The sequence below is a fragment of the Anas acuta genome, chromosome 16 (genome assembly GCF_963932015.1).
Source record: "Anas acuta chromosome 16, bAnaAcu1.1, whole genome shotgun sequence".
NCBI lineage: Eukaryota > Metazoa > Chordata > Aves > Anseriformes > Anatidae > Anas > Anas acuta.
This window is the reverse complement of record NC_088994.1, coordinates 16,679,980-16,706,187: the sequence shown is the minus strand read 5'-3', so window position 1 is coordinate 16,706,187 and position 26,208 is coordinate 16,679,980. Positions and strand designations below refer to the sequence as shown.

General features: G+C 63.2%; 1 protein-coding gene across 2 annotated transcripts; it reads right to left on the bottom strand.

Moving 5' to 3' along the window:
• Positions 1-17,982: 17,982 nt before the first annotated feature.
• On the bottom strand, positions 17,983-26,115 carry CD40 (CD40 molecule). Of its 2 annotated transcripts, XM_068700114.1 has the most exons (9): positions 24,486-24,673; positions 22,758-22,839; positions 22,060-22,185; positions 21,814-21,957; positions 21,494-21,593; positions 20,562-20,623; positions 20,376-20,474; positions 19,957-19,982; positions 17,983-19,707 (listed from the first exon to the last, which is right to left on the bottom strand). In XM_068700114.1, the coding sequence occupies exons 1-9, from the start codon at positions 24,531-24,533 to the stop codon at positions 19,555-19,557; spliced, it is 840 nt and encodes a 279-aa protein (XP_068556215.1). In that variant the 5' UTR covers positions 24,534-24,673; the 3' UTR covers positions 17,983-19,554. The 2 variants fall into 2 exon arrangements, 1 of the variants encoding a protein (XP_068556215.1); XR_011101842.1 differs by lacking the exons at positions 17,983-19,707; positions 19,957-19,982; positions 20,376-20,474; ... (1 more) ...; positions 21,494-21,593; positions 21,814-21,957 and having other exon boundaries at positions 22,128-22,185; positions 24,486-26,115.
• Between the last annotated feature and the right edge of the window lie 93 nt (positions 26,116-26,208).

Below are 26,208 nucleotides of genomic sequence, written 5' to 3'. Positions count from 1 at the left end.
GGTGTCTGGGGATGCTGCCACTGGGGATGGTGCAGCGCGGGGCTGGGGCTCTCTGCACTCCCCACTGCTGGTGGCTCCGGAGCTGTGTGAGCACGAGGATGGGGGGGTGCCCAAGGGGGAAGCCCACCCTTCCCCTGGCTGCTGCCAGCCCTTGCACCCGCCCCGCTTTGTGAGCGGCAGCCGCCCTGGCAGGCCTTTCGGGTGTCGGGGTCTCTCGTGGCTCCGTGCAGTGATTTGGCATGCCCAAGCCAAGCAGCACCAGATGCGTCCCGAGGAGAGCTCCAGCCAGGAGCAGTGGGGGGGGGGGGCTGGGGCAGCGGGGGCCGGGTGGGCTGTGCTGGGGGGTGCCAAGCACCAGGAGAAGGTCGGTGCGGCACGGTGCAGCTGTGGAGCCTCTGGACAGGGAACCTGGCTGCCTGTCAGGCAAATTCACTGTGGCAGTGGCGTTATGCAGGAGTTGGCGTTACTGCGATGCTGTGCACAAGTCGGTAGGGCTGCTTGGGGCCAGAGAGGAGCAGGTTGTCAAGAGAGATTCTCCTTCAAGAGCTGCTGGCAGCAGTGCCGACCCAGCTGACTGCTACGGGGAGCAGTCACCAGCCACTTTGCCCTCAAGATGAGGAGAGCCCAGTGACACAATCTGTGTTGTGCAAATTCTGCTTTGTGCCCAGCCAGGGTTGTTGTGGGGCTGTGGAGGAGGACAAGTGTTCGTGGACCACCCAGAGCATGGCCTGGCTGCCTGCAGTACTGCCTGGCTTTGCAGAGCTGACTCCCCTTCATTGCTGTTGTCAACAGCTTGCGCCCGTCTTCTGTGTTGTTGTGATCGCAGCAGTTTCCACCAGGGCCAGGTCTGCAGCCCAAACTGGTGCCAAACTCCCCTTCCCCTGTTAGGTGCTTCTCTGATCAGCAAGCAGAAGGCAGCTTGCTGGCCAAACTCTCCTGGAAGAGCTGAGCTTGGCTCTGGATCCAGCCCACACTCAGAGCAATTTAATAGCAGCAGGAGGGGATGGGGAATTAATTCTTGTTGCTGCCACCCCTTCTGGGTGCAGCTCTGGGTGTGTGCGGCTGCTGTGAACTGTGATCTGCTGGGCAGGGGCAGCCGGGGGTGGCAGGGGGATGAACAGCTCCCTCCTTCCTGTGCACTTACAGCTGCTTGAAATTCCTCGCCCTGTCTTCATTACTCACTGCATTAACTATTTCTTGGCTATCAAACATCGAAACGACTGTGGTTTGCTCTGCCCAACAGGCTTTTCCCTTCTGCTGAAGGAAAAAGCCTGAAGATCTTACAGAACCCACAAACTATAAATCAAGGGCAGACTATAAATCAGGGCCAGCCTCTTGGCTCTGGAGAGGCAGTGCAGGACTTCCCATCAGAGTTGAGGTGCCTGATGGTGATCCTCAGTCTGGGGCACCCTCAGTCCTGGGGGACTTGGCAGGAGTTGCTGTGGGACCCTCAGGTGTGAAGTCAAGGCTTGGCCGCAGAGCCAGGCAGCACCAAAGCCATGCGCTGTGCCACCTCCTGCAGCACCCTGCGGGCAGGGCTGTGCGCAGTGCCAGCCCTGCAGCGTTCCCCAGGAGTAGCCAGGACGTGCCCCAGTGCGGGGTTGCTGCAGTGCTTGCTGTGCCTGGGAGGGTGCTGCTGGCTGTGAAGAGGTTAAATCTTCCTAATCGTTCAGTAAGACCTTCTCTAAGAATTTATCTACTTTCTGCCTTCCAAGAACATATGGATAAAATCCCCCTGAGCAGGACTTACATTTATAGCATCTATTACTGAGATCAAGGTTAATCCAGAGTAATCTAATGGGGTGAAAAGGACTTTATATAAATCTGTTTTAATCTACAGGACATGATAGCCTGACAGGGCCATCAGAAACCTCTCACGCTGCAGGCCGGGGCAGGGAGAGGTGCCAGGGTTGGTTGGGCAGTGCACGAGGGCAGCCTGCCCTGCGCAATGCTGCGGGGCTGCAGTGTGCCGAAGGGGGCCCTGCTGGCTGCCCCAGTGCACACAGAGCTCACGAGGAGGCTGCAAGGCCCGCGCCTGCCTTCAGAGAGATTTATTGGCTCTGTCCCTGTGGGGTGGATGGGCCGCAGGACAGGGATGCTGTAAACGCTCTTCCCACTAAGTTATGAGCTGTCCCTGGTAGGTGTAATTTATCTGCGCTTAGAGAGGGGTTGTTCAGCAAGAGAGGCAGCAGGTGAACTTCGCACGGCTCCCGGCACTGTGGCTGCTTCCTGCCCATGTGCCCTGCGGCAAAGTTTGGCTGCTATATTGGGGTCTGTGCGTGGGGCACTGCCAGGCAGGCGGAGGGGAAGGGTTCCCCTGCGGGACGTCGTGCTGCGGTCCCTGCAGCATCCCGCACCCTCTCTTAGCAGTCTGATGCTGAGCTCTGCTCTGGCTTCCCTCCTTGCTGCCACCCCTGGGCTTGTAGCACTGCTCCCCAGTACCCAGGGCATGGGGACGTGCCAAGCTCCTGCTGCTGGCTGTGCCTGCTCCTGGAGCTGGGCTCCAGCACTGGGCAAGTGCCAGAGCGAGTCCCAGGGACACAGGAGTCCAAATCAGACGGCTCTCCAGAGCATGGCGTGTCGTTTTACATCTGCTCAGATGGAGACTGAGTTATCCAGGTCCCTGAGTCCCAGACCCGCCAGAAGACAGTATCTCAACTAAACGATGCAAAAATGATTTAATGGAGGGAACTAATCAAGGAATCCAAGAGAGACTGCTCACCAAGGGCTGATGCAAGATTCAATTAAACTGCAGCCTTTGTGGGCTCACCATTTTAATTTTCCACAAATTAGCTTAAAAAAGGTATGGAAATGAAGATATTAGATTTTTTTTTTTTTAAGTCAAAAGGAAAAATCCTTTGAGGATTATGCTAGCTATTTCCCTTTAACAAACATCATTTCTATACTCATTTTCTTATTTTAATCGCTGCTGTTGAGATGCTGTTTCCATTCTGGCTCCAGTGTGAGTGTTCTCAGAATGAGATGGGGAAGGCTCTTAGCTCTTCCAGGAGCTGGCCCTGCAGTCTGCAGAGCTGGGTGCTGAGTGTACAGCCTGAGCAGCCCTGCAGCACACACACCATGAATAATGCCAGCATGGGGCTGCCTGCTGCCCCTCTGAGGGAAGCCTGGCTTCCCAGCCCCACCAGCGCTACGGCACCAGTGGACACAGCTCAGCCCTGCGGTGGGACCCGGTCTGCTTGGGGCCCGCAGGGCACAGATGTGGCCCCTGATGTGTGGGTATATCCCTGGGGGCTGCAGGAAATATCTCCAGGGCACGCTGGCCACGGCCAGCCTGGCCCGGCTGCAGCTGGTGCTGGGGCAGGGGGCTGCTTGGGGCTGCAACAGCTCTGGGCACACAGCTCCAGGCGTACAAAGTCTGCTGTGAATTCACCTGTTCTTGCCCTCGGGCAGCTGGAGATAAACACGGAGTAACCGTGCTGTGCGTCAGCTGCTATTTGTCTTCTGCAAGAGTGCGCCCTGTGCCGAGGAGCTCCCTGGATGAGAACGGTGCCGTTATGGCAGTGTCTGTGCAGCGTGGCTCTGACCCAGCTCCATGGTGCAGGCTGGGGCTGGCCGGAGGCTGATCCCAGCATGGGCACCGCAGTGGCAACTGGGGCTATACCGGCTGCTCCACTGGGCTTGGCATGCTGGGGAGCCTGCTTGTCACCCCGAGGAGCAGCCTGTTCCCATCCCTGGGCTCACGGCTGCTCACCAAGAAATGAGCCCCCAGCAGTGTCGCCGGCTGCCCCAGGGGCCTTGGGCAGGATGGCAGCGGGACAGGGCTGGGGAGGCACAGCCACAGTTCCCACGTCCAGCTCCTGCGTGACCTTCAGCGGGCAGCTCCTGGCAGCAGCTCCCTGCCCCTTCCCGCTGTGCCTTGTGAGCTGGAACAGAGCTTCATTTATCACTGTCTCTTTTAAAAGGTCCAATTTCTTCTGCGGGGTCACCTGGCTGCTTTGCCAGCAGCATCTCGTGCTGGCGTGGCTCTGCTGTGGCAACTGCAACTGACAGCCCAGGACATGTCGTCCCCATCCCCTCATCCTTGGGGGCCCTCTCTCTGCCCCCCCCACAGTGCCTGGAGGGACGAGGAGCACTTGGTGCAGGTGCCCTGGGGTAGCTGCTCCCCACCATTCCTGGGGTTCCCGCTCCCCTCTGCCAGCACAGCCTGGCCCCAGGGGGGGCTTGAGCAGAGCCCTGGTGCAGCGGCAGCCCCAGGGGTAGCTCGGGGGTGGTGGGGCTGATCCCCCCCATGCTCTGCAGCTCTGTGAGCCCAGCTCCTGGCTGGGGGCTGTCTGCACCGTCCTGCAGGAGATGCTCCTGGAACAACAGGCTGCAAATTCCCTGTTTCGCCCCATTGCCCTGATTGGGCTGGTGGGAGGCTGCGGCTGGGACTCGGCCCCTCCACCCAGCCCCTCCCCGCCCACTGCACACTGAATGGAACTCAATGCAGAATTAATTTGTCATATTGACACTGATCATTTATTACGGAGCAGAGTGGAGCCCATTCATTTGAACAGAAAACATTTCATCTTATCTCCTGCCTTTTCATGCCTCAGCTCTCACTCTTTAACCTTGGACAACGAGACTTTCATAATTTCTTCACCGACTCTATGGCTCCTTTAGATAAGAAACTTCTTTTTTAATCTTTCTTTCTATTGAATTTTAAACATGTTCCATTACAAAACCTGATGCACGTAACAACGTGTTTCTCCAGAATTAATGTGGCCACATTGTGCTGCACGCTCCGGTCTGGGCAGGGCTGCGGTCCCCGTGGGGCTGAGGGCAGGAGCAGCAGGGGACAGGGCCTGGGACACAGCCGGGAGTGGGGCTGGCGCGGGGCTGCGGGGCCGGGGCTGCCTGCGCCGGGGTTTGCAGCAAGGGCAGACAGCCCACAGGGCTGGAGGGGAAGGCGCTGTCACAGGGCAATCGCCCAGTCTGAGCCCGGGGAGCCTTTGCTGCTGGGGCACAGCTCTCGTGTGAGGAGTGGTGTGAGCGGGAGCCCCGGCAGCCCCCCCTGAGCCTCGGCCACACGGGGCTGGGGCTGGCGCAGCGTGGGGCTGCCCGAGGCTGTGCAGGGACCAGCGGCATCCCCGGCCTGCATGGCCGCTGCTCTGACAGTAAATAGCCCTGTCAGGGCCTCTACAAGGAGAGGCCAAGATTGCTTTCCAAGTGCAGGAGAGCCGCATAGATAAGGCTTTCACCTCCAAGGCTCTGCTGAAAAATTAGGGAAGGGAGGTGGGAGGGAGCAAATTGAGATAAATGAGTGTGCTCTGTGGCATCCTGCCCACAGGATGCTGAAATAAAAAATCAGTAAATAAAAAATCACCAGTCTTTATCTGGTCAGAGCCAGAATGGGCTGCGTGATAACTATAAAGGATGAGCATGCCGCAGGAGCCTCAGAGAGGGGCCTGCTGTCCCTCATCGCCACACGGGAAGGCACCTGCCGGGGCTGGGCTGCCAGCAGAATTGCTGCTGCGTGAGGGGCGCCAGGGCGGGCAGCTCTGGTGCAGCCCTGCAAGCCCCGGCCCCACCGCAGGTGCCACGCTGGCTGCCACACTGGTCCCAGGCGGCTCTGGGAAGTGCTTGGCTCCTTCCTTGGCGTGAAAAGCACTTTTCCAAGTCGTCCTTCACAGCAAGGGAGAAGGCAGATCAGATTCCGAATTAGCCTGCAAGAGCCGTGTTCCCGTCTCCCTTATCTAACTCACTGTAACAAGCTCTTTGCATTTATTCTACCAAATGTGCTGCAGAATTGCGTTACAGCTCATGGCTGCGAGCCATCTGTGGAGAGAAATCCAGTTATACCTTGTATAATAAGTTCCTGACAATCTTACAGAGGACTCCAGGTCATAAAAGTCTCCCAGTTTTATCGCCAGTAACAGACACGGAGAGAAATTAAGTTGTCTTATCAAATTTAGATAATATATATCCCTCTGGAGTGGAAGGTTTCTGATGGATCTTTTACAGTATTAGAACATTTAGAGGGGTGAATAAAAATGCACAGCAAGGGTGGGAGAGCACTGGGGAGCAGAAGGCTGCCAGGGCACCCGGAGAGCTGAGGTCCAGGAGCTGCGAGGCAGAGTCAGGTGTTGGGAAGCCCTCCAAATGCAGGACAAGAAAAAGGGTATTTTCACAGGCAGGAGCGGTGCTGAGGCTTGGGCTCTCCTCCCATCATGCTTACCTCGAGCGCTTGCATGCCATCTATTTACAAAAGCAGTAACCTCCAGCGGTCCTGATGTGCAGACTCCTTCCCTGCTGCCTCATGCACTAGTCATGATGGGAAGGAGCCATGGGACGTTTGCTTAGTTTCTAGGTCCCTGAGCATGGTGAAAAACAGCAGCCCAGGCCTGCAGGGAGGCTGGCACCGGCTGCTTCTGCAGCATGTCCTTCCCTGGGGGGCATCAGCTTCAGGTGCTGCGCTGAGTCCCCTGCAAGGTGGCACTGGCAGGAGGAGGTCCCTGTCCCCTCCCGGCCCCGCTCTGTGCCCTGAGGGACAGCCACCCGCACAGCAACCCAGCTCGTTCGTCCTGCAGCTGCTGGCAGACAGAGCTCTGCTCCGTCCAGGCCTTCGCTCCCAGCTGCCTGGAGGAGGGTCTCCTGCTCACCTTGTCACCTTGGCTTGGCCAGCTCCATGCCCCACGCAGCTCTGCCGCAGCCACGGGGGCTGTGGGCTGCCTGTGGAGACGGCACTGATGGCTTGGGAGGGCTGGGATCCTCCACGCACCTGCTCTTTGTTCAATATTTAGTTTTCTATAAAAGCAGAGTGCAGTAGTCATGGTAATAAAGCAGGCAGGCCCAGCATCGATGGCATGCCATTTATTAAGAGCTGTTCAGTCTCAGGCACTGGGAATGCAGACGCATCTCTCCCCTGAGATTCCTGTGCTAATAAAAAAGTGAATCCTCACTTACTGATCTCTGTATTTTTAAAGAGCAGCTACTCTGTCTTTTCCCTTTTTATTCACTTTTTAAAAATCTATTTTGCCCTTCAGTGCAGAATTATCTCTGTTTAGCACCTTCATTACTTTAATCACAATTAGCTTTCCTACTCTATTAATAAGACTCTAAATGGCGCTAGATCACGGGAACGGGCCTTCACAGACATCCTGCCCCCGGGTTTGATGCCCGGGGTCTCTGGCTGCCAGCCGGCTGCGTGCCCAGGGCTGGGCGTCTGCGGGGCCGGACCCTGCGCTGTGCAGCTCGGGGACGCATCCAGCCCTGCTCCCCCAGCAAGGCAGCCCGGCGCAGGCTGCGGGGAGCGGCCAGCGGTGCGTGCGTGGCACATGGGGCTGGAGCCCTTCCCACAGGAGCAGGGATGCTAGGAATTAGGATTTAACCACAAGAGTGGGTCAACAGCCTGCCTCGCCTCCCCAGATCTTTTCTTTCAGAGCGTTTGGTGAACAATGCATGCAGAAGGCCTTTTATTTTTGTGTAGAAATGTGTGTCTAATGAATTAGCCACGGATTGGAGCCTAACATGGGTAATTTACACTGAACATTCGCTCACTCAGAATCATCCATCAATTTCTTACCACATTAAAATCGACAACCCACTCTGGGAGTGCCTGGCTGGTGCTGCACCCTGCATCTCCCTCTGCAGGAGCATCCCTGGGTACAGCGCGACGTGTGGGCTCTGCAGAGGCCGGGCTGCTTTGCTTTGCACCAGACCTGAGCCCTCTGCCCACTGGACACGGTGCTGCAGGGCAGTGCTCGGTCAGGAGATGGGACCCCCATGAGCTGCCCACGAAGGGAGCAGAAATGGGGCCTGGGCAGCCCCAAAGGGCTGTCAGCCTGAAAGGGCCAGATGTGCGAGTGGGCACACAGCCCCTGCCCCTGGGCTGTGGAGGAGAGGGGGAATCGGCTGCATCCCCCCTGCTGCCCCCATGGGCTGGGAGTGCTGCAGAGGGATCCTGGGCACCAGTGTGGCCCTTGGCATGCCCTCCCCAAAAGCAGCAGGGCAGGAGATGTCCCAAGGCAGACTGACTGAGGAGCAAAGCTCTGGCCCTAAAGCCAAGCACAGACTGGTGCCAGCAGCGGGGAGCCCTGCCGCTGGTTTGGCCCCTACCCACGTGCTCAGCCTCTCACCAAAACTGCTTTGGCTGGGAGCCCTGCTGGAGCTGGACGCAACACGGTGCTGATTTGCTTGTCTGGGGACCAGGGGGCCAAAGCTGAAGGAGGACCCTGTCCTGAGGAGCTGCAGCAGCAGAGCTGGGTTGCGGTGGTGTGGGCAGGGACACGACATGGGGAGCTTTGGGCACAGGGCAGTGCCTGGGGCTCCTGTGGGACTGTAGCAGGGTGCCACAAGCCAGAGCACCCTGCTCTAGGGCTGCAGGGATGCTCAGAAGGGAAGGATCGTTTGGAGGATCCTTCAGAGCGAAGCTAATTGTTGAGATAACTGCTGATTGTGGAGTGTGTGGACAAAAAATACGGTAGATGAGGTCATTCATAATTGGTAAATATTTGTCTATCTAATCAAAAGGCCTTTTAATTAACAATTTTGTTCTTGCAACTGGTTTAATTTTTTTCTTAAGAACTTCTGCAGGAAGTCAATTAGACCTAACAGATGGTGAAGAACATCCCAGCATCAGCACATCCTGCCATCTGCCACCAGTGCCGAGCAGGATGGCCCTGCCAGGCCCACACCCCACGACATCCCCTCCTGCAGGGACGGGGCCTGCAGGGCTGCTCGGACCCGTGCTCCATCCCCAGCGATGCGCTCAGGGAGGTTCAATGCACACCACCACTGCTGCGGGCGCAGGGGGCGAGCGGAGGGGCTGGGACCAGCTGAGCCCTGTGCACCGGTGCTTTTGGTGCTGCAGCTCTGCCCCGGGTGGTTTTGCCTCTCTCTGGCCAGCACTCGCGTGACCCAGCCCCAAGAGAGTGTCAGGCCCCAGGGTCAGCTCTGTGCCCTGCTGTGCCTCGCTGTGCCTCTGCCTGCAGCCACGTCCCTGGCAGCACCAGGGGCTCGCACGGCGTGGGGAAGGTGCAGGGCGCGCTGTCCACAGGCTGTGCTCAGCCAGCCGGACACCTCGGCCTCGTGCTCCTGCAGGGCTGCCTGGCACCCCCAGCAATCTGTCCATGCACGGCTGGCACAGCGCACAAGGGTCCATCAGGCCTTCTCCCCATGCCCACGTGCCCCTGCCCTCTCCTTGCCCTTCCTTCACCCTTGGCAGGAAAGTCAGTATCTCCGCAGGTGAGCTGGCAGCGCCGCACCTGCTGCTCTCCACAATCAGGAGATTGCTTTGCACAAGAGGCATCTGATGCATCTCTTCCTCAATCAGCTGCTCTTCACGCCCAGCTCCGTGCCACTCACTGCTGATTGCCCTTTGTTTCCTGCAAGGCCGTGCTCTGCGGTGCTGTGTGTAGAGGGGCCGTGGTGCTCCCACAGCAGGTGTGGCTCTGCTCCCGGTGTGGCTCTGCCCTCTTCTCCCTGTGTCCCCTGTGGCTCCCGGCAGGGAAGGGCACTGGGGCTCTCTGGGGACTCATCGTGGGCAGGCTGGATGAGAGGTGTTGGCTCCCCCAGAGGTGTGAGCCCAGCCAGGGTGAGTGGTGCCACTTGGCCCTGGGCACGGCTGGGACACTGGCTTTGTCCCCACGAAGTGCAGGGCCCAGCTGATATGCCCAGTCTGGCTCAGCCCAGCCCTTTCCCCAAGGGAAGCTCTGCCCTCAGGGCAGGGAGCGGGTGCTCGAGGCCGTCCTGCAGCAGGCAGGAGTGGGAAGCGCCGGCAGCAGCGCCCGTGGAGCTGGCACAGAGCGGGACAGGGCACTCAGTCCCAGCAGCAGGGCTGGAACATGGCCAAGGTGGCAAGGAGCAGCGCACCTAAATCTCTCCTGCCAGTCCCTCCAGAGATGTCCCCCTTTATTCACAACTGCTTTTTAATTGCCTTTTGTCAATTACAGCGAGATGGATCGGGTTCCTCAGGGAGGCAGTAATTAGCGCGGGGATGAATGCCGAGGCAGCCAAGCTCCCTCTTCACACAGCAATGGTGATTTGTAAACCTGTCACCAAGCCACTGATCCTGGCTGGGCATGAGCAGCTCCCTCTTCTGCAGCACGCTGGGTGCAGGTGCAGGTGCTCGTGTCCAGCCGCGCCGCCCAGCAGTCAGAGGGGCTCTCCCCGGCTTTTCCCTGCAAGGAGCCTCACACCTCCCCTCTGCATGCGGGGCCGGAGCGCTGCTCCATGGGGCGCGGGATGCTGGTGGGGTCCGGCAGCAGGGGCCCTGCAGACGGGAGGTGTCTGCGTGCCGTGCAGGAGGCGAGGAGAGGGGCCGAGTGCCAGGCAGACCGGGGCTGCTCTGCGTGGGGCACGGGGGCACTGCTCCTGCCAGACAGAGTTAACACCTACGACTTCCAGTTGGCTGTGGCCAGCTCCCTAATTAGGTTTGGTGACAATGGCAATTAGTCATCCTGCTGCCCAGCGCGGTGCCTGGGACCTGCAGGGCCCTCTGAGCAAGCCCCTGCTCCCCGCGCAGCCATTCCAGGCACCCTGCCCTGCCTGCCGCTCCTGGTGGTCCCGCAGCGGGCAGCCACGGCACAGCCCAGGCAGCGGTCGCACTGCCCGTGCCCAGAGATGCAGCCTGCCAGGGACCGGCTCCTGCCCAGCGGGGTATTGGTGACATCGCCCACGTGCACGGGCGGCACATTGCTGGTTCCAGTGCTGCACAGCGTTTGGGCACCAGGGGAATTTGGCCACCACCATTTGGCCCTCCCAAGCCCAGGGGATGCTGCAGCCGGCGGCACCACCCAGCCGGCACTGGGATGGGGCCAGCTGCAGCTGTGCCCCCAGGGCGAGGGGCTGCCATGCCCAGTGGCACCGCAGCACTCAGCACTTCAGCCTCAGATCCCCAGCCCTATCCCCTCAGAGCGAGGCTGAGCTCTGTGGAGCCAGGATGAGGGGACAGGAGGGGACAGCCTGCCCTGAGCACTGCCTGCACTGCCTGTGGAGCCGGGAGAGCCCTGGCAACTCAGGGCACAGCCAGGGCTCCTACAAAGGCCGGCAGAGGGGAGGCAGTGGAGGAGCCCCGGCACAGGCTGCGCTGGCCCCATGGGCTGGGAAGGAGGCGGCTGCAGGACGGCCCTGTTCCCATGTGGGGTTTGCCCTGCCCCAGCTGCAGCTTTTGCCCTTCCTGTCCTGGGGCTGCTGTCAGCCTCTGCTGCTCTCCCTGACTCCCTTCCACCCTCCCACTCTGCTTCATGGCTTTTGTCTAATTCCCTGTGCCCCTCTCCTATTTTTCTTCTTGACAGAAGAAGCAGGCTCATGCATCTCGAGACTCTACAGCCCTTTCTTGTAGCTGTAGATTAAATTTCCTTGCTCAGCGTCTGCTGGCCGCAGGCTGAGCCAGTGTGCATGGGTATAGTCCCCATCCCCAGGAGGAGAGGCTCTGTGCAGGGCCACGGGGACAGCCCTGCTGGCTGCGTGGGCGTGCAGGGCAGGGCCGAGCAGAGCTGAGCCCTGCCAGGCCACCAGGCCCCAGCTGTGGGAGAAGAGAAGGAACAAGCCTTGCGTGAGCCCGGCAGCCAAACTCCGCCAGGCATCCCCCAGCTCCTGCTTCCCTTGCTCTGCTCTGTCCTTGACCCTGGGGAGGGTGCAGCATGCGGAGGGAGCCTGCCTGCTCTAATTAAACCATGTTTGCCAACTCCCGTGGTAAGCATCACTAATTATAATTAGGGAAAGCAGAGCTGCCTTCCCTGCCTCCTGGAGACGTGAACAAGCTCCCTGCATGCTGACCAGCCTTGGAGGGCACTGAAGGCTGGCATGCAGCGCTGCGTGGCAGCCTGGGGCCAGGACGTGCCTGGCAGAGCCCCACGGGGCAGCAGGGCGACAGCCCCACTGCGGCCCTTGGCCCTGGGGTGCCCGGCCTGGGGTGCCACGGGGGGGGCTGGCAGCGACCCCTCCATCCACACGCAGAGTGACTGCCGCCCCACTGCCTCGGCACGCTCTCTTCATGCTTGAACCACTGGCCTAACGATTTCACGTTTTTCCCCATTTTCCTGTATTATTATTTGTCGTTGTTCCTGTTGCAGTTCAGTGACCATGAATTATTGAATGTCTGCTCGTTCCGTAACTCTTTACTTCCACATCAGCACACTGCAGCCTCGCAGCCTGCACAGGATGGATGCCAGCGCTGTTCCCAGCCTGGCTGCCCCACAGCTTCCTGCCCCACGGCTCCCTGCCCCATGGCTCCCTGCCCCACGGCTCCCTGCCCTGCTGCACGAGGGGCCGTGCCCGTGGGGTGGCGAGGTGCATATCCCCAGCTCAGCTTTGCCAGCCAGGGCGCTGCTGTCGATCTGGTCCCTATGGGCTGGGGAGCACCAGGAGCTGCTTGGCCCCAGGGAGCCCTGGAGTAAGATACGGGTGGCACTGGGCCCCACTGGGGAGCTTGTGAGCAGCAGGGGCAGCTGGCTGGAGGTTCTCCTGTGCCTTGACCAGGTGCGGGTACACATGGGGCTTATCAGGGCAGCGCTCAGCACTTCCCTCACAGCTGATAAAAGGGGAGCAGCTTTTACTGCTGCCCCCCTGCAGCTCAGCCTGGGGTGAGGAAGCACCAAGGGTGGTGTGAGGAGAGTGAGGGGGCCCGGGGGTGCTCGTCTTGCCTGGCAGCACTGAGCTCTGCCAGGGCCAAGCAGGCACTGAGCTCCCCGCTGTTGCAGTTGGCAGCGCTGGGGGCATTTGCTGTGGTTGAAGGAGAGCCCACAGGTCCCCTGAGGGTGAGGGTGCTGCCGGTGCCAGGCTGCGCTGTGCCTGCGGTGCTGCTGGCTGGGGTCAGAATCACCAGGGCTGGGCGGTTGGGATGTGCTGTGGCCAGGAGCTGGCTGTTACTTCTGCCCCGAAAAGCTGCTGCTTTCTCCACGGTGCTTTTGTGCTTAGGGCAGAGCTGAGAAATCTCTGCTGGTATTGTGGGATTTCACAGGAATGAAGAATAAAGTCTCTGAACTCCCTACAGCTGCATTTTCTGAGCATTGCAACACTCTGATACCTCTGAAACACTATTAAGCACCTGGTGCTGGGTTGTCTTTGCAACCATGTGTCCTAAATAAATCCCTTCCCCATGCTGAGCTGTGCTAATGGCCTATTGTTAAATGGCCAGCCGACACACTATAAGATGAAGTCATTATTTTTTCCAGTCATACCAGCAAAAATAAAAAAAAATCCCCCCAGTATCTTTCTCATAAGATGAGGCTGAAGTCGGGAAGGTGCAAATCCCCACGCGGTGCAGTCAGTGTGGTGTGCGCCGGCTGCCCCTGAGCATGGGATGCTGCTGGGGGCTGCTGGGGGCTGTCCTAGTGGGTGGGTGGCCCTGCTGCCTCCCAGCAGCTGCTGTCCTGCAAATTGCAGCACAAAGCAGGGTGCTGAACAGCCCAGTGCTGGCTGCTCTGAGGGCTGGGCAGCCTGTGTGTGTGTGCGGTGCAGCCTGTGCCCTGGGCTGGCTGCTCGCTCCCCGCTACCTGGCAGCCCTGTGCTCTGTCTGTGCTGCCGTCTTGTACGTAAGTGGGCTCCCTGGGAGACTCGCTCCATTTTTTTCCTTTAACCTTGAAATGCAATTTCCTCCCCCAAATACCCCTTTTCCTGTAAACAACATCTCTTTAGTGAGATTACAGCAAAAATCCCAGAGCTCCTGGGTCCCGGTCGCTTTATCACCCGGTGAGCCCCATCCGTCACAGCCGCGCGTGTGTTCGCGGCGCCCCGCCCTTGCTGCCGGGTGATGGTCTTTTCATCATTTTTACAGATTTATTTTACAATAATTTAATTTCATCCTCAGCCCTGGGAAGACGAATTGGCCCCTGATGTGACTGGGGACTCAGAGCCAGTCTCATAAATTTGCTGCCTCTACACAAAGCTCTTTCTGGAGTCCCCACCGCAGCCACGAACGAGAGTCTTTAAACAACGAGGGACAGGCTGTAAATCTCACGGGCACTGGCAGAGGAGCGTGCAGCTCCCCGGGCCTCAGCCGGGTTCTGCAGCCCTGGCAGGGGGCACGAGGGCAGGCAGGGCTCTGCAGGCAGCTCCAGCCCCTCTGTGGCCGCGTGTCCCCACGGGCTGCTCCCCGTGAGCTGCCTGGCAGCCAGCGCTGGGGCTCTGGCAGGGCGCAGCCAGCTGGGGCTGCCTCTGCCGGCGTGTGCCTGGCTCCGGCGCTGCGTGGGGCCAGGTGTGGGCTCTGGAGCGATGCTGCCAGCCCCCCCGCAGAGCCTGCACCCGCTCCCTCACGTCTGCGCTCTCCGCGTGCGGGACTTTCACCACGCTTTTGCTGCGAAAGGCTTGCCAATGTAATTAAACTCGAGTGACTCCCCTGCCCCCAGGCACAGCCCCTCATTTCCCTTTGATTTATTATGTCTTCTTAATTTATTTAAATGAGTCTCGGTGTTTGCACAGGCTGGGAGGGTGCTGGCGGGAGCTCTAATTGCTGGAGCGAAGGGAAGGCGGCAGGAGGAGCCCTGCGGGGGCTTGGGGCTGCTGCCCAGGCTGGGCGGCCACGGCCGCGCTCCTGGTGCCCGTGGTGCCGGGGCATGGCAGGGGCTGCAGGAAGGTGCAGGGGGCACAGCAGGGGGGCTGCAGGCGGACCCCTCACTGCGCTGGGCTCTGGTGCTGGGGACAGTGCCCTGGGCTCTGCCTCGGCGGGGCACTGAGAGGCGAGGCTGGGTGGGCTCAGGGCATCTCCACGGGCAGCGCCTGCCCTGGCTGCGAGCAGGCAAAGGCCAGGGGTGGCAGAGCCATGGGGGGGGAGCCCTGCTTGGACCCACTCCCGGTACGTGTGGGGCGAGGGCCAGGGGTCAGTCTGAGCTCATGGCTGGAGGAGGCTCATCGCTCTCCCTCCGCCCGTTCCTTCTCCCACAGGCCTGTGCTCGGGTTCCCAGGGGCTGGCCCCCTGCCCGCCAAGCACCGGCACAGCCTCGTGCCCGCTGGGCTCTGCAGCTGCCAGCCCCCTGTCCCTGCTCTGTGTTTGCTCAGCTGATTATTCCCGGCTCGGCGTAGTACCTTGCACTTGTCCCTGTTGAATTTCATCCTATTTTTTCCAGTCCATTTCTCCAATTTGTCAAGATCATTTCGAATTCTAATCCTGTCCTCCAAGATACTTGTAGTCCCTCCCAGCTTTGTGTCATCTGCAAATTTAATAAGCACTTTCTCTATTCCATCATCCAGGTCCTTAATGAAAACATTGAGCAAACCAGAACCAGGGTGAACCCTTGGCCATCCAGGCAGTGCAGCACCCTCCCCTGTCACCATGCTTGCTGCCCAAATTGTGCCTGGGGAAGCCGGAGCTTTGCCACGTTGGCTGTGCATCGCTGTGTCCCCCAGCTCACGAGGGAGCTGTCCCGTTTGCTGCCCCACAGAGATACTGGGATCACGGTGTGCTGCCGGGTGTGCAGGTCCCTGGCCCACGAGGGGGTTGGGGGAGGCACAGAGGGGCAGGGGTCCGTCCCCAGGAGGGCCACATCCAGTGGTGCCAACGCCTGAGGGGGTGCGGGGCACAGCCACATGAGGCTGCCCTTGCCCCGGGGCTGAGGGCAGCAGCCCACGTCCTTTTTGGCTGGGTGTGGGTTCCCCCCAGCCCTGCGGCCTCCCTGTGCTGGGGCTGCTGCCTCGAGGCTGGGGCTGCTCTGCTGGGCTGTGTGCCAGGCGCTGAAACAGAAAGCTGCTCCGCCAGCCCCAGGAGCAGCACCTCTGTGTGCCACCGTCAGACATCGCTTTTCTTTAATTGATTGTAAAAAGCAATTTACACAGCACAAACTGCTGCCTATGCCAAACTCTGTGTGTCCAGGCATAGCTTAATTTCACAGCAAGATCTCAAACACAATGAACGGCCTTTCCCATCACCAGCCCATGTCCGAGCCAAGAGCCTTGCTAGCTCTGTGGGCTGCACGGAGCAGCCCAGAGATGGCTCTCGTGCTGCCCCATGGAGCATGCAGCAGGCCGGCTCTCCCCATGGCCGCAGCAGCCCTGCTGGCACCCCGCTGATTGATGCTGCCTGGGCTCAGCTCAGCAGGGTCAGACCCACGAGGGCCCCAGCCCAGTCCCTCCGTGCTGCGAGTCAGCACAGGCTGTGCTGCGAGCATCCCCTGCGATGCAGCTCTCAGTGTCCTGGCAGGGCCGGCCCAGAGCTGGCTCTCCCGTGCTGGCTCCTTTCATGTCAGAGTTATAATTTCATGGCCAGGGTCTAGGAGGTTTGTACACACAGATGCATTAGTTCTGCATTTGGTGATACTTGAATAATTGGTGTCACATCAATTAGATCAGTTCTTGGATACCGCAGCGATAAGTGCTGTGCAAAAGCCTCTGGGCTGCGGGACTGGCAGAGTGCTGGTGGCAGCGGGGCTGGCGGGGGCGGCCGAGGGGGGCTGGTGGCAGCGGCAGGCCAGGGGCTGGCAGGCACCGTGGGGGCGGTGGGGTCGGGGGCTGCACTGTGGGCAGGGGGCCCTCGCTGCGTGGCGTGTCCCCATGGGGGTGCTGCTGACCTCCCACGCCTCCGAGCACCTCCCCAGGAGCACGGTGCCCCGGCCGTCCCATCAGGGAGCTGCTCTGTGTTGGGTCCCCCACTGGGTACCTGCTCGGTGTCATCTGCTGCTTCCCTCCTCCCTCTGTGCTGCTGTGGCGTGCTGCCGGGCTCGGAGCCGCACACCCGGTGCTGGCCGCCCTGCTGGGAGCTGGGGGAGGCTCCGCTGGGCCTGGGGCAGCACAGAGAACCCCAGCGCTCACGTGCCCGCGATACAGATCGGCGCTGTCAGTGCTATCCCCGCTGCGCATTGTAGGCAGAGGTAATTTGCAGATGACAAATATCCCCGACAGTAAATATTTTTCCCACCCTCATCTTTCTACAAGCAGATAAGGTGGCAGCGCTGTGGCAATATGGTTCCTGGAGGGAGACAAACTCTTTGGCAGTCTTAAAAGTCTATTGTGTCCCCACAATTATTTATAGATAAACTGAAGAAAGCCAATGAGCGCAGAATGGAGCTGCACAGCTGCATTTGTTATGATGATGATGATGTTATCGCTCCCTCACACCCACACAGTGCACGGGAACTCGCTGCTGGCAGCAATCAAATCCCGTCCAGCACGAGGCAGGACAGGCGGCAGGTTTTGCTCCTGCAGCCGTCTCCTCGCTGCAGAGCCGTTTTGCCCCGCAGAAGCCCACCCGCACAGCTCCTCAAGTGGTTTCCCACCCCCGGCCGAGCTGGGGGCCCGGTGCTGCCTGCGGGGAGCTGGGGCTGGCTGCTCCCCACCAGCCCACGCAGCAGGGCAGGGCCCGGAGGCCGGCGAGCCCAGCGGCTTTCCTGCACTACTGCTGGGGACAGAAACGGGCGTGTTTGGAGGAAGTTCTGTGAGGGATCTGGGATTACAGTGATGTGTCAGGGAAATGATGGAGATCACTACTAATTAGCGCATTTCACCAGCCTGTGGAGCAGAGACACTGGGGAGTGCTCTGCTGCCTCCTGCGTGGGAAGGGGTTGGGAATCACCGCGCTCTCCTGGTTCGCTGAGTTCATGGAGCTGCTTCTGAGCACCTTGGGAGCCTGCAGAGAGGGGATGGGGCCTGGCAGGGCCGGACCCACCCCAGGGAAGGGCAGGAAAATTGGATCCCCGGGTCCAGGCACGGCACCGACTGGCTCCTGCTGGCCCCTCATCATCGTCTTTGGCATGAGCATGGCTTTGGTGTGACCACAGCCCTGGCACGGCCGTGACCCCGAGCTGTTGCCCGCTGCATCCCCCACGAGAACCCAGCTGGGTGCAGCACACGGGGGTGGCCACGGCCGTGCACTGTGTGGGGGTGCTGGCATTGCACCAAGAGCACCAGTGTCCAGCAGCGGTGTGCACTGCTGCCGAGTGCTCGTCTCAGTGTCTGTAGCATCGCTGTCCTGGAAAGCGTTGGGGATGAGCTCTGCAGCTGCAGAGAGCATCAGAGACAGTGACTGGGGGCCCTTAACTGGACTGGAGAATGGGATGATTTTTCATTGCTTCCTCGTAATAAGAGGACAGAAGTAAGTGACTAGTACAGTTCGTTCACTCGGTAAAGATTTATACAATCACTTCATCCAGTAATTGGTATTCTGGGGAGAGAGGGAGCTGCAGCTCCAGCATCCGCCTCTATTTGTTTTCTCTCCGTCTTTCTCTCTTTCTCTCCCCTTTTCAGAATGAGTAATTCTGTCCCTCACAATCCCATTTAAACAGAGCATTTGCAGAGTGAATAATTAGTTACATTCAATTAGGTCTCACGCGCTCTCCCTTCTCACTTTGGGGGACAGACGCACTAATGAGATGGCACATGTCTGACATGCAGGAGCAGGCACCAAACGCTGCGTGCCAGCGGGGAGAGGTCAGCCCTGGGGGAGGCAGGGAGCCAGGGCCAGCCGGCTGCTGTGGGGCAGCTGTGGGGAAACAGTTCTTTGGGAGGTGGGGGGAAGGTTGGGGCCAAAAGCTGTGCGTTTGGGGCCGACGGCTCTGCGCGTGTCTCGTCTGATGGCAGCACTCTGTGCTGGCAGTGCCAGCAGGAACTGGGGCCCTTTTTTGTCCCCAGGGCAGGGTGTTCACTGGGCTGCTGCCAAGGAGATGCTGGCACCGCTGGCAGCGCAGAGCCCTGAGTGGGAGAGCTGCTGACATGCTTTTATCTCCCTTATTAAACCTAACATTAGGTTTTAAGAGGAGCCTTAAATAACGTGCCTCTGCCTTTACAGTAAAAGCTGCTCCGAGTTCCAGCTGCTCCTGGCTCTGGGATTTATGGCCCTTCTCCTGCCCCGCTGCGCAGCCAGGTGGCGGTGGCCGCGGGCTGCAGCCGCTGCCCCCAGCCTCGCGGGGGGGGCGCCCAGGCCCGGCTGTGCTGCGGGGGGCCCGGCGGGGTCGGGCAGGGATGCTGCCGGTCTGCCCTGCCCTCCCCCGGCAGGAGCACCGGTACCGGCAGCGGGGCGGGCTGCAGGGGCCGGCCCAGCGGCAGAGCAATTAACGTTAAAATAGCGGCTTTTTGTCAACGGAGCGGTGGAGAACAACCACGGGTACCGGCCCCCAGCCTAACGCAGCGCCAGCTCCGGGGGGCGCGGGGGGCGCGGGGCCGTGGCCGCGACCCCGCCGCCGGCCGGGGCTGGGAGCCCCCGGGCTGCGGGAACCGGGCCGGGAGCCGCCGTCCCCGCGGGGGGGGCTCTGCCGCCGGCTGCCCCGCCCGGTGCCGGTGCCGGTGCCGGTGGCGGAGGCGCAGCTCCATCTCCTGGCGGCGCGGCGGCTCCGCACCCCCCGGCCGCCGCCGCCCCCCCGGCCGCAGAAGCCCGTGTCGCGGACACGCGTGGGTCCGGGGCTGCCCTTTATTCACCCCGGCCGCCGCCCGTCCCGGAGCCCGCGGCCCCGAGCTGGGCGCTGCCCCCCCCCCGGGGCTGCCCGGCAGCGCCGCGCCCCCGCCGTCCCGCACCGGCCCCCCCCGGCCGGCGGCAGGGCCGGGCCCGCTGCGTTCCCCTCCCGGGGCGGTCGAGCCGCGGCCCCTCCGCGTGTGCCGGCGGCCGGGGGCTTCCCCTCCCTCCCGGGCCCGAGGGGGCAGAGCAGGGGGCGCCGGCCCCGGCTGTGCTCCTGTCAGCGCCCCCCGGCCTCACAGCCCCTCCTGCTCCGAGATGCGGCTCTCCTTGCCGTCCTCCTGGGCCACGGGCTGGCCGCCGAGCAGGGTCTCCTGCACGGGGAAGATGTCCTCCCCGTCCTCCTTGGGCTCCTGCCGCTCCATCTCCCGGGGCACCCCGGCCTCGACCTGCAGGGGCGCAGAGCAGGGTCAGGGGCAGGCGGTGGCAGCCCCCCTGCAGCCATCCGCAGGCTCCTGCCACGCTCCCACCCTCCCCAGGGCCTCGCCCTGCACTCGAGCTGCGTCCCTGGGGGTCCATCCCCGCGGGGCAGCCGCAGCACAGCCCCCCCCACACCCAGCCCCTGCTCTGCAGCTCAGCCGCTGGCACAGCCCCAGCCCTGCCACAGGGACCCTGACCTGCTCCAGGGGCTGCCTCACCTGCTTCGGCACGCGTCGCCTCAGGTCTGCAGGGAAAGAGGAAGAGAAGGCAGCGGTCAGGGCGCAGCTCCCACGCTGCGAGCCCCGCGCTGAGCGCTGGGGTCAGAGCCGGGCCCGTGCTGCCGTAGCGCGGGGCCTGCAGCTCGCGGTGCCAGCCCGCAGGGACCGGGTGCCATGGAGGGGCCCAGCTCTGGCCCTGTCCTCTGGCAGCTGGCCCGGCTCGGGCTGCGGCAGCACCGGTGTGCCTGCGGGCAGGGCACTGCCGGGCTCCAGCAGGTGCCCACCGAGCGGCAGCACACGAGGCTCGGGGCAGCCACGCTTTGGTGCCGTCCCCAGAATCAGCAGAGCTGCCGACATCCCCCCCACCTTGGCCCAGCCTCTCCGGCCAAGGCTCCGAGGCCCCAGTCCCCGCTCCTCACCTGTGTGGACCAGGCAGTAGATGCAGATGCCCACGAGGCAGGTGACGACCGCGGCCGTGATGGGGATCAGCACGGACAGCGAGGAGCGCCTGGCCGACTCTGCCAGGGGAGATGGGATCAGCGGGGTGCCGCCATGCAGGAGGTCCCTGCTCCACACGGCTCCAGCCTGCGGCACCGGGCACTTACCACAGATCACATCCGAAGTGTTTGTCCCTTTCTCCTTCACCACGAGCCCCTTCTCCTCACAGCTGCAGGCAAGAACGAGACATCACCTCAGCAGGAGCCTGGGTGTGCAGAGCCCCCGAGGAGGTGCACGGAAAGCAGCAGGCGGTCACCCTGCTGGGCTCAGGGGCGGTGGCTGGGGGCCCACCCGGCACTGGGGCCCATGCTGGGGGACGGGGATGCCAGGCTCCTAGCACCATCCTGCTCCAGGGTCCTGGACAGAACCAGACGGAGCGTGGATCTGAGACCTGCACTGACTGAGAAACCCTGGGGCTTGGGCACTTCAGCTGTTGCAGAGCAGCTCAGAGATGGCTTGATGACAGGCTACAAGTGGCTCCATGGGGAGGTAATTTCTGGCCGCAGATATAAGCAAAGTGAAATCCAATGGCTGGCAACTGAAGCGAGACTAATTCAGTCCGGAAGTAAGGCTCACGTTTCTAGCAGGGAGTGCAAGGAACCCTCCAGCAGCTTTCTACGGACGGGCGAGCTGCCAGCCCGTGGCATCCTCAAACCCCGGCTCCCCTGCAGGGCGGGCTGGCACCTCGGCCAGTAGCCACAGCCAAGGAGTGTGCTGGGAGGCAGAGCCTGTGCAGGGCTGGCAGGACCCCGTGGCCCTTGTTCCTGGCTCTGCAGTGCAGAAGCAGCGTGGACAGGCACCAAGGGCTGGTCACAAGTGCCTGGACACCTGCCTCCAACTGGGCCACGCCACCCCCAGCCTCACTGCGCTCACAGCTCTGCTCCCCCTGCTCCTGCCCTACACCGTCCCAATGCTGCGTCCCTCAGAGGCTGTCCCAGTGTTTTGTCCTCAGGTCCCCTCCCAGAGGCTGGCAGCCGGGGATGTGCCAACAGGGATGTGGCACAGCTGGGTGGGCATAGGATGTGATCAGCACTCAGACCTTGTCCAGGGGTAGCACGGCTCGGTTTTGGAAGAGACGTTGGAGAAGGTGCCTTCTGGACAGGGCTCGCAGGGCGATGACGTCTGAGGCACGGTCTTGGCTGGAAAGGAACAGAGGTTGCAGGAAGTTTTGTAACAGGCTGTGGGGATCACCGAGCAGCCTCTCCCGTGGCAATGCCACCGGGCACAGCAGCAGCACAGCTCCCCTGAAGCTCTGCTGGGAGCCCTGTGCCAGGGAAGCACCCCGTGCTTGGGAGGACCTGAGGCCGATGCTGGCAGTACCTCGGTCCCTGGGGGAGGGCGGGAGCTTCTGGGTCTCACCTGACACAAACCCAAAGCCCTGCTTGCAGGGCTGGTTCTCCACGCAGGTCTGGCAGCTGGTGTCTGAGCAGTGCATGCCGGCCCGGCAGTGGCACACCGTGTTGTGCGTTGCGTTTCCCTGCGTCTTCACAATGAGGCCAGTGTCTGGGCAAAGGGGCAAGGTGAGGCACCGGACAGGTGAGCCCAGGCAGACACCAGCCCCCATGGCCCCAGATGCTGGGGCCAGCGTGAGCACAGAGCACTTACATTCTTCACAGATGTCGTGGGGGGTGCAGTGCCGCTCCTTGGTCCAGCTCTGCTGATAGTGTCCGCTCTCACAGCGGACGCAGACAGAGTCTTCTGTGGCGTTGCATTCAGAGACCAGCTTTTCCCCTGCAAGTGAGGTAGGGGCAGGTAAGTGCTGGGAGGCAGGGGCAAGGGAGCCTTCCCCCTGCATGCAGCAGCTCTGCCAGCAGGATGCAGCAGCGCCGGAGGCTGTGGATGCCAGGGCCGCTGCAGCACATTTGTTCAATTGCTGGATGCTGCTCTGGCAGCCAGGGCTGCAGGGGCCAGCACAGGGCTGGGCAGGAGGTGCTGGGGGCTGCAGCAGGAGAGTGGGGCAGGCGTTCACTGCCTCCAGCACGCCAGGGACTGGGAGCCAATCTGGCCATGCCAGCAGGAGCAGCTGTCCCTGCAAGCTGCCTGTGCCATGGGATCCTGCGGCTGCAGGAGCTCAGACTGTGCAAGGGAGCCCCTGCAGACTTGGTGAGGTGCGGGGGGTCTCAGGGCACCCACGAGGTCCCCAGCTGCTCCAGCACTAGGTGACAGCGCGAGGTGAGCCTGTGGGCACTGCTGGCAGGGGGGGCTCACTCGCAGCAAGCGGGGCTGGCTCTGGCCGTGGCCGTGCCGTTGGCTCTGGCACAGCTGCGCCTCAGGGGCCCGGGAAGGGGAAGGCGTCTCCGTACCTGGCTGACAGCGGTTGCAGCACTTGCCCTTGTGCTCGTACTGCTTATCAGAGCATCTCACGGCGTCACCAGGACCCCAGCACTGGAAGAGATGAGGTTTGTGAAATGACACTGCTCCGCCACGCTCCTGCACAGCCACGGCTGCTGGCACGCGCGTGCCACCTCACGTGCTCACCCACGCCCCGAGGTGAGGTCTTCCCTGCACCACGCTTCCCATGCCTGCACTAACCACAGACCGCAGCAGAGCCGCCCGCGCTGCCTGGTGCTACCAGTGCTCGCTTTGAAGTGGGATGGAAGCAGCTCTGGCAGGGTGGCCCCATGTTTCCTCAGATTTTCTACCAGGCTGCACATCACCTTGGGCCCCTGTCACTGCCCACAGCGCTGCAGTGCTGCCCAGGGGGAGCAGCATCAACGGCGACCCCCAACCCAGCAGAGCACCACTAGCCCCTTCCGAGGCCAATGCACCAGCCCCGAGGGGCAGCAGGCCCCAGGCAGGCAGGTCAGCTCTGCACAGCCGCCCACCATCCCCCCTTGGTCCCCCCTAGCAGGGGGACTGCTTGCTCAGGGCAGGGTGGGAAGGCAGCAGGGAGCTGTCCTTGTCCTGGGGGCTCGGATCTCAAGCCAGGCAGGAGGACACCCGTGGCATTGTCCCTCGCGAGCCCAGCACTGCGCATCTCTGGCAGTGGCTGCTCCTGGTGAGTCTGCCAGGCCCGGGGACAGGGAGGGAAGCCCAGCAGGGCCCTGGAGCAAGAAGGCTGCGAGGACTCGTAGTGAGGGAGGGCTGGGGGCCAGGCCAGCAGCAGCCCCGTGCTCTGCAGACCCCCGTGGGGTCCCGCGGGCAGCCCTGGTGCCACGGCGCTGCTCTGCCCGAGGGGCAGCGGGGCCGGGGGCAGCGGGGCTCCGGTGTGGGAAACCTGAGGCTGCAGCGGGAACTGCCCCTGTCACCGTGCGTTTGTGACTTCGGGCAGGAAAGGGAACTGAAAGAGGTGCTCGGGCTCCCGGCCCTGCCCCTGCTCACACCGCCCAGCCCCCCGGGGCCCGTTCCGTGCTCCGAGCCCTCGAGACCCCGCGCCCGGAGCCCCCCGGCCGGGCTGCAGCCCCCGGCCCAGCGGTGCTCAGCTCTGCCCCAGCCCCTCCGGCACAGAGCGGAGCTGAGCCGGGGCGGTCCGCGGGGTGACCTGCCTGCCCTGCCCTGCCTGCCCTGCCTGCCCTGCCCTGCCCTGCCTGCCCTGCCCTGCCCTGCCCTGCCCTGCCTGCCCTGCCCTCTCCCCCTCCCCAAATTCACGGCCGCGCTCCAGACACCGGCGACGGGGGTCGCGGGGCGAGGGGAGGCGAAGTGCCGCGGGGAGGCGCGGATAAAGCCGAGCCCCGGGGGGAATTCCCAGCCGCAGGAATGAGGAACGGCGAAGCTCCGCGCTCGGCAGCCAGGCCCGGGGCGCCCGGCCAGGGTCTCTCCCCCGCAGCCTTCCCGGCACGGGGCTGGGCGATGGCCCCGGGCCCGCTCCCGTCGGGGCCGCAGCGCCGCCGCGGGGCCCGGCCGCGATCGGCGGGACCGGAGCGGCGCAGGGGGGAGCGGAGCGGCCGGACGGCCCCGGGCGCTGCCCCCCGGAGAGCCCCGCCGCCGCCGGGCACCGCGGGGACCCCGCTGCCCGCCCCGCTGCCCGCCCCGCGGCAGCGACCGCCCCGGCCCCGGCCCCGCTCCCCGGCCCCGCGGGGCGCCGCACTTACAGCCAGCAGCAGCGCGCACAGCAGCCCCAGCAGCCCGCGCCGCCCCATGGCCCGAGCCGAGCCGTGCCGAGCCGTGCTGTGCTGTGCTGTGCCGTGCTGTGCCGTCCCGTCCCGTCCCGTCCCGCGCCGTCCTGTGCCGCCCCGTCCCGTCCCGTCCCGTCGCGGGCGGCGGGGCAGCCCGTAATAACGCCTCGGCCCGTTTCCGCCCAGGAAGGGGCCGCAGGGGCCGCCCATCCTGCAGTCACCGGGCTCCCGCCGCCGGCTCCCCGCGCCCCCGGGGACTTCCCCGGGCCGCGGAGCGTGGGCAGCGCGGGGCCGAGGGCAGCGCCGTGCGGGGGCGGCCGCGGGGACGGGGCCGGGGGCCCGGAGGAAGCCCCCCGGCACCACACTGCGGGCCCGGCCCCGGCCCTACGGGCTCCAGCCCCGCGGTCCCGGGGCGGCCGTGCCCGGTGCCCGGGCTGCGAGGCGGGGCGGGCCGGGGGCAGCTGGGGCAGCGCGGGGCACCGCGGGCCGGTGCGGAACAGCGGAGCCCGGCCGGCGGCTCTGCCCCGCCACGGCACCCGGCCCTGCCCGGGGTCCCGGCGGAGCGGCTGGGGCTCGGTGTCCCTGCACGGCTCCAGGCGAGCGTCACGCTGCAGCTGGAGGGAACCTGCTCCTCGGCAGCTCCCTGCCAGCCTCCAGTTGCTGCCTGGCCTGCGCCTTCCTGGGCAGACGGGGTGCAGGCCATGGGCAGGACTCTGCTGTGGGCCACGGCCAGGGGAGTCTGTGCTGGCCGCAGTTAGCTCATTTCTGACACAGAAGTTCAAGGTTTCACTTCGTTTTCCCAAGGAAAGACAGTTCAGAGTAGTGGCCCTGGAGAGCCCCTTACTGTTCCCCCAAACTCTGGCGTCTGTGCGGAGTCCCCAGAAATACGTCAGCCAGAAAGGGGAAGAGGCAGAAGGCCTGCGGGGCCCAGCTGTGCCGCTGGCTGCCTGCGGCCTCGGCTGCATTTCCCTGGGGTCCCCAGAGCAATCCCCGGGGAAGTTCCAGGCTCCTCCGCTCTCGGGAGATTTCCCTGGATCCAGCCTGTGGTGCGTGCCTGGGAGGAAGGGGGGCTTCCAGCATCCCCCTGCACCCCGCTCACACAACGGCACTGCTGCCCCGTCCCCTCCTGCAGCAGTGCCACCCACCCAGCCACGGCCGCGTCGCCCCTGCCCCAGCTGGGAGCCCGTCCAGCACCGGCTGCGCGTGCAGCAGGGCTCAGGCTGCCCCGGTGCCGCTGCTCCCCACGGGCAGTTGCCGGTGCCCCGTGAGCCAGCGGTGCCCGCTGTGCCGCTGCCCACCCGCAGCCCCTCGGGGCTCCTGCCGCCCGGCGGGGGGCTGTGTGCCGGGACAGCTGCGGGGCCGCGTGCTCTGGATTCCCCCCTGCCGTCATTTCCCAAAAGCGATCCGCTTGAGGGCACGAGTGGTCCCAGGGGAGCCCTGAGAGCAGACGCTGAGCGGCAACGGCGCGGGAGGGGATTTCTGGGCCCAGCGCTCGCCCGGGAAGTCCCCGCGAAGCCCTGAGCGCGCCAGGACAGGCCGCGGGCTGCGGGCGGCCCCGGTGCCCCCTGCCCGAGCCGGCGGGGACACGGCCCCGGCGGCAGCCCCCGGCCGCGGGGGGTCGCGGGGCACCGGGGTCGGGCCGCGCCGCGCTCCGGCCCGGGGAGGCCTCGGGGCGGGCTGGGGGCTGCCGGGGGCGCAG

Coding starts and splice junctions, on each gene's coding strand:
- CD40 (XM_068700114.1), bottom strand. CDS start 24,533: ATGGGGCGGCGCGGGCTGCTGGGGCTGCTGTGCGCGCTGCTGCTGGCT. Junction 22,840..24,485: donor TGTGCGCGCTGCTGCTGGCT/GTAAGTGCGGCG, acceptor CATCTCTTCCAG/TGCTGGGGTCCTGGTGACGC. Junction 21,594..21,813: donor GGGCTTTGGGTTTGTGTCAG/GTGAGACCCAGA, acceptor GTTCCTTTCCAG/CCAAGACCGTGCCTCAGACG.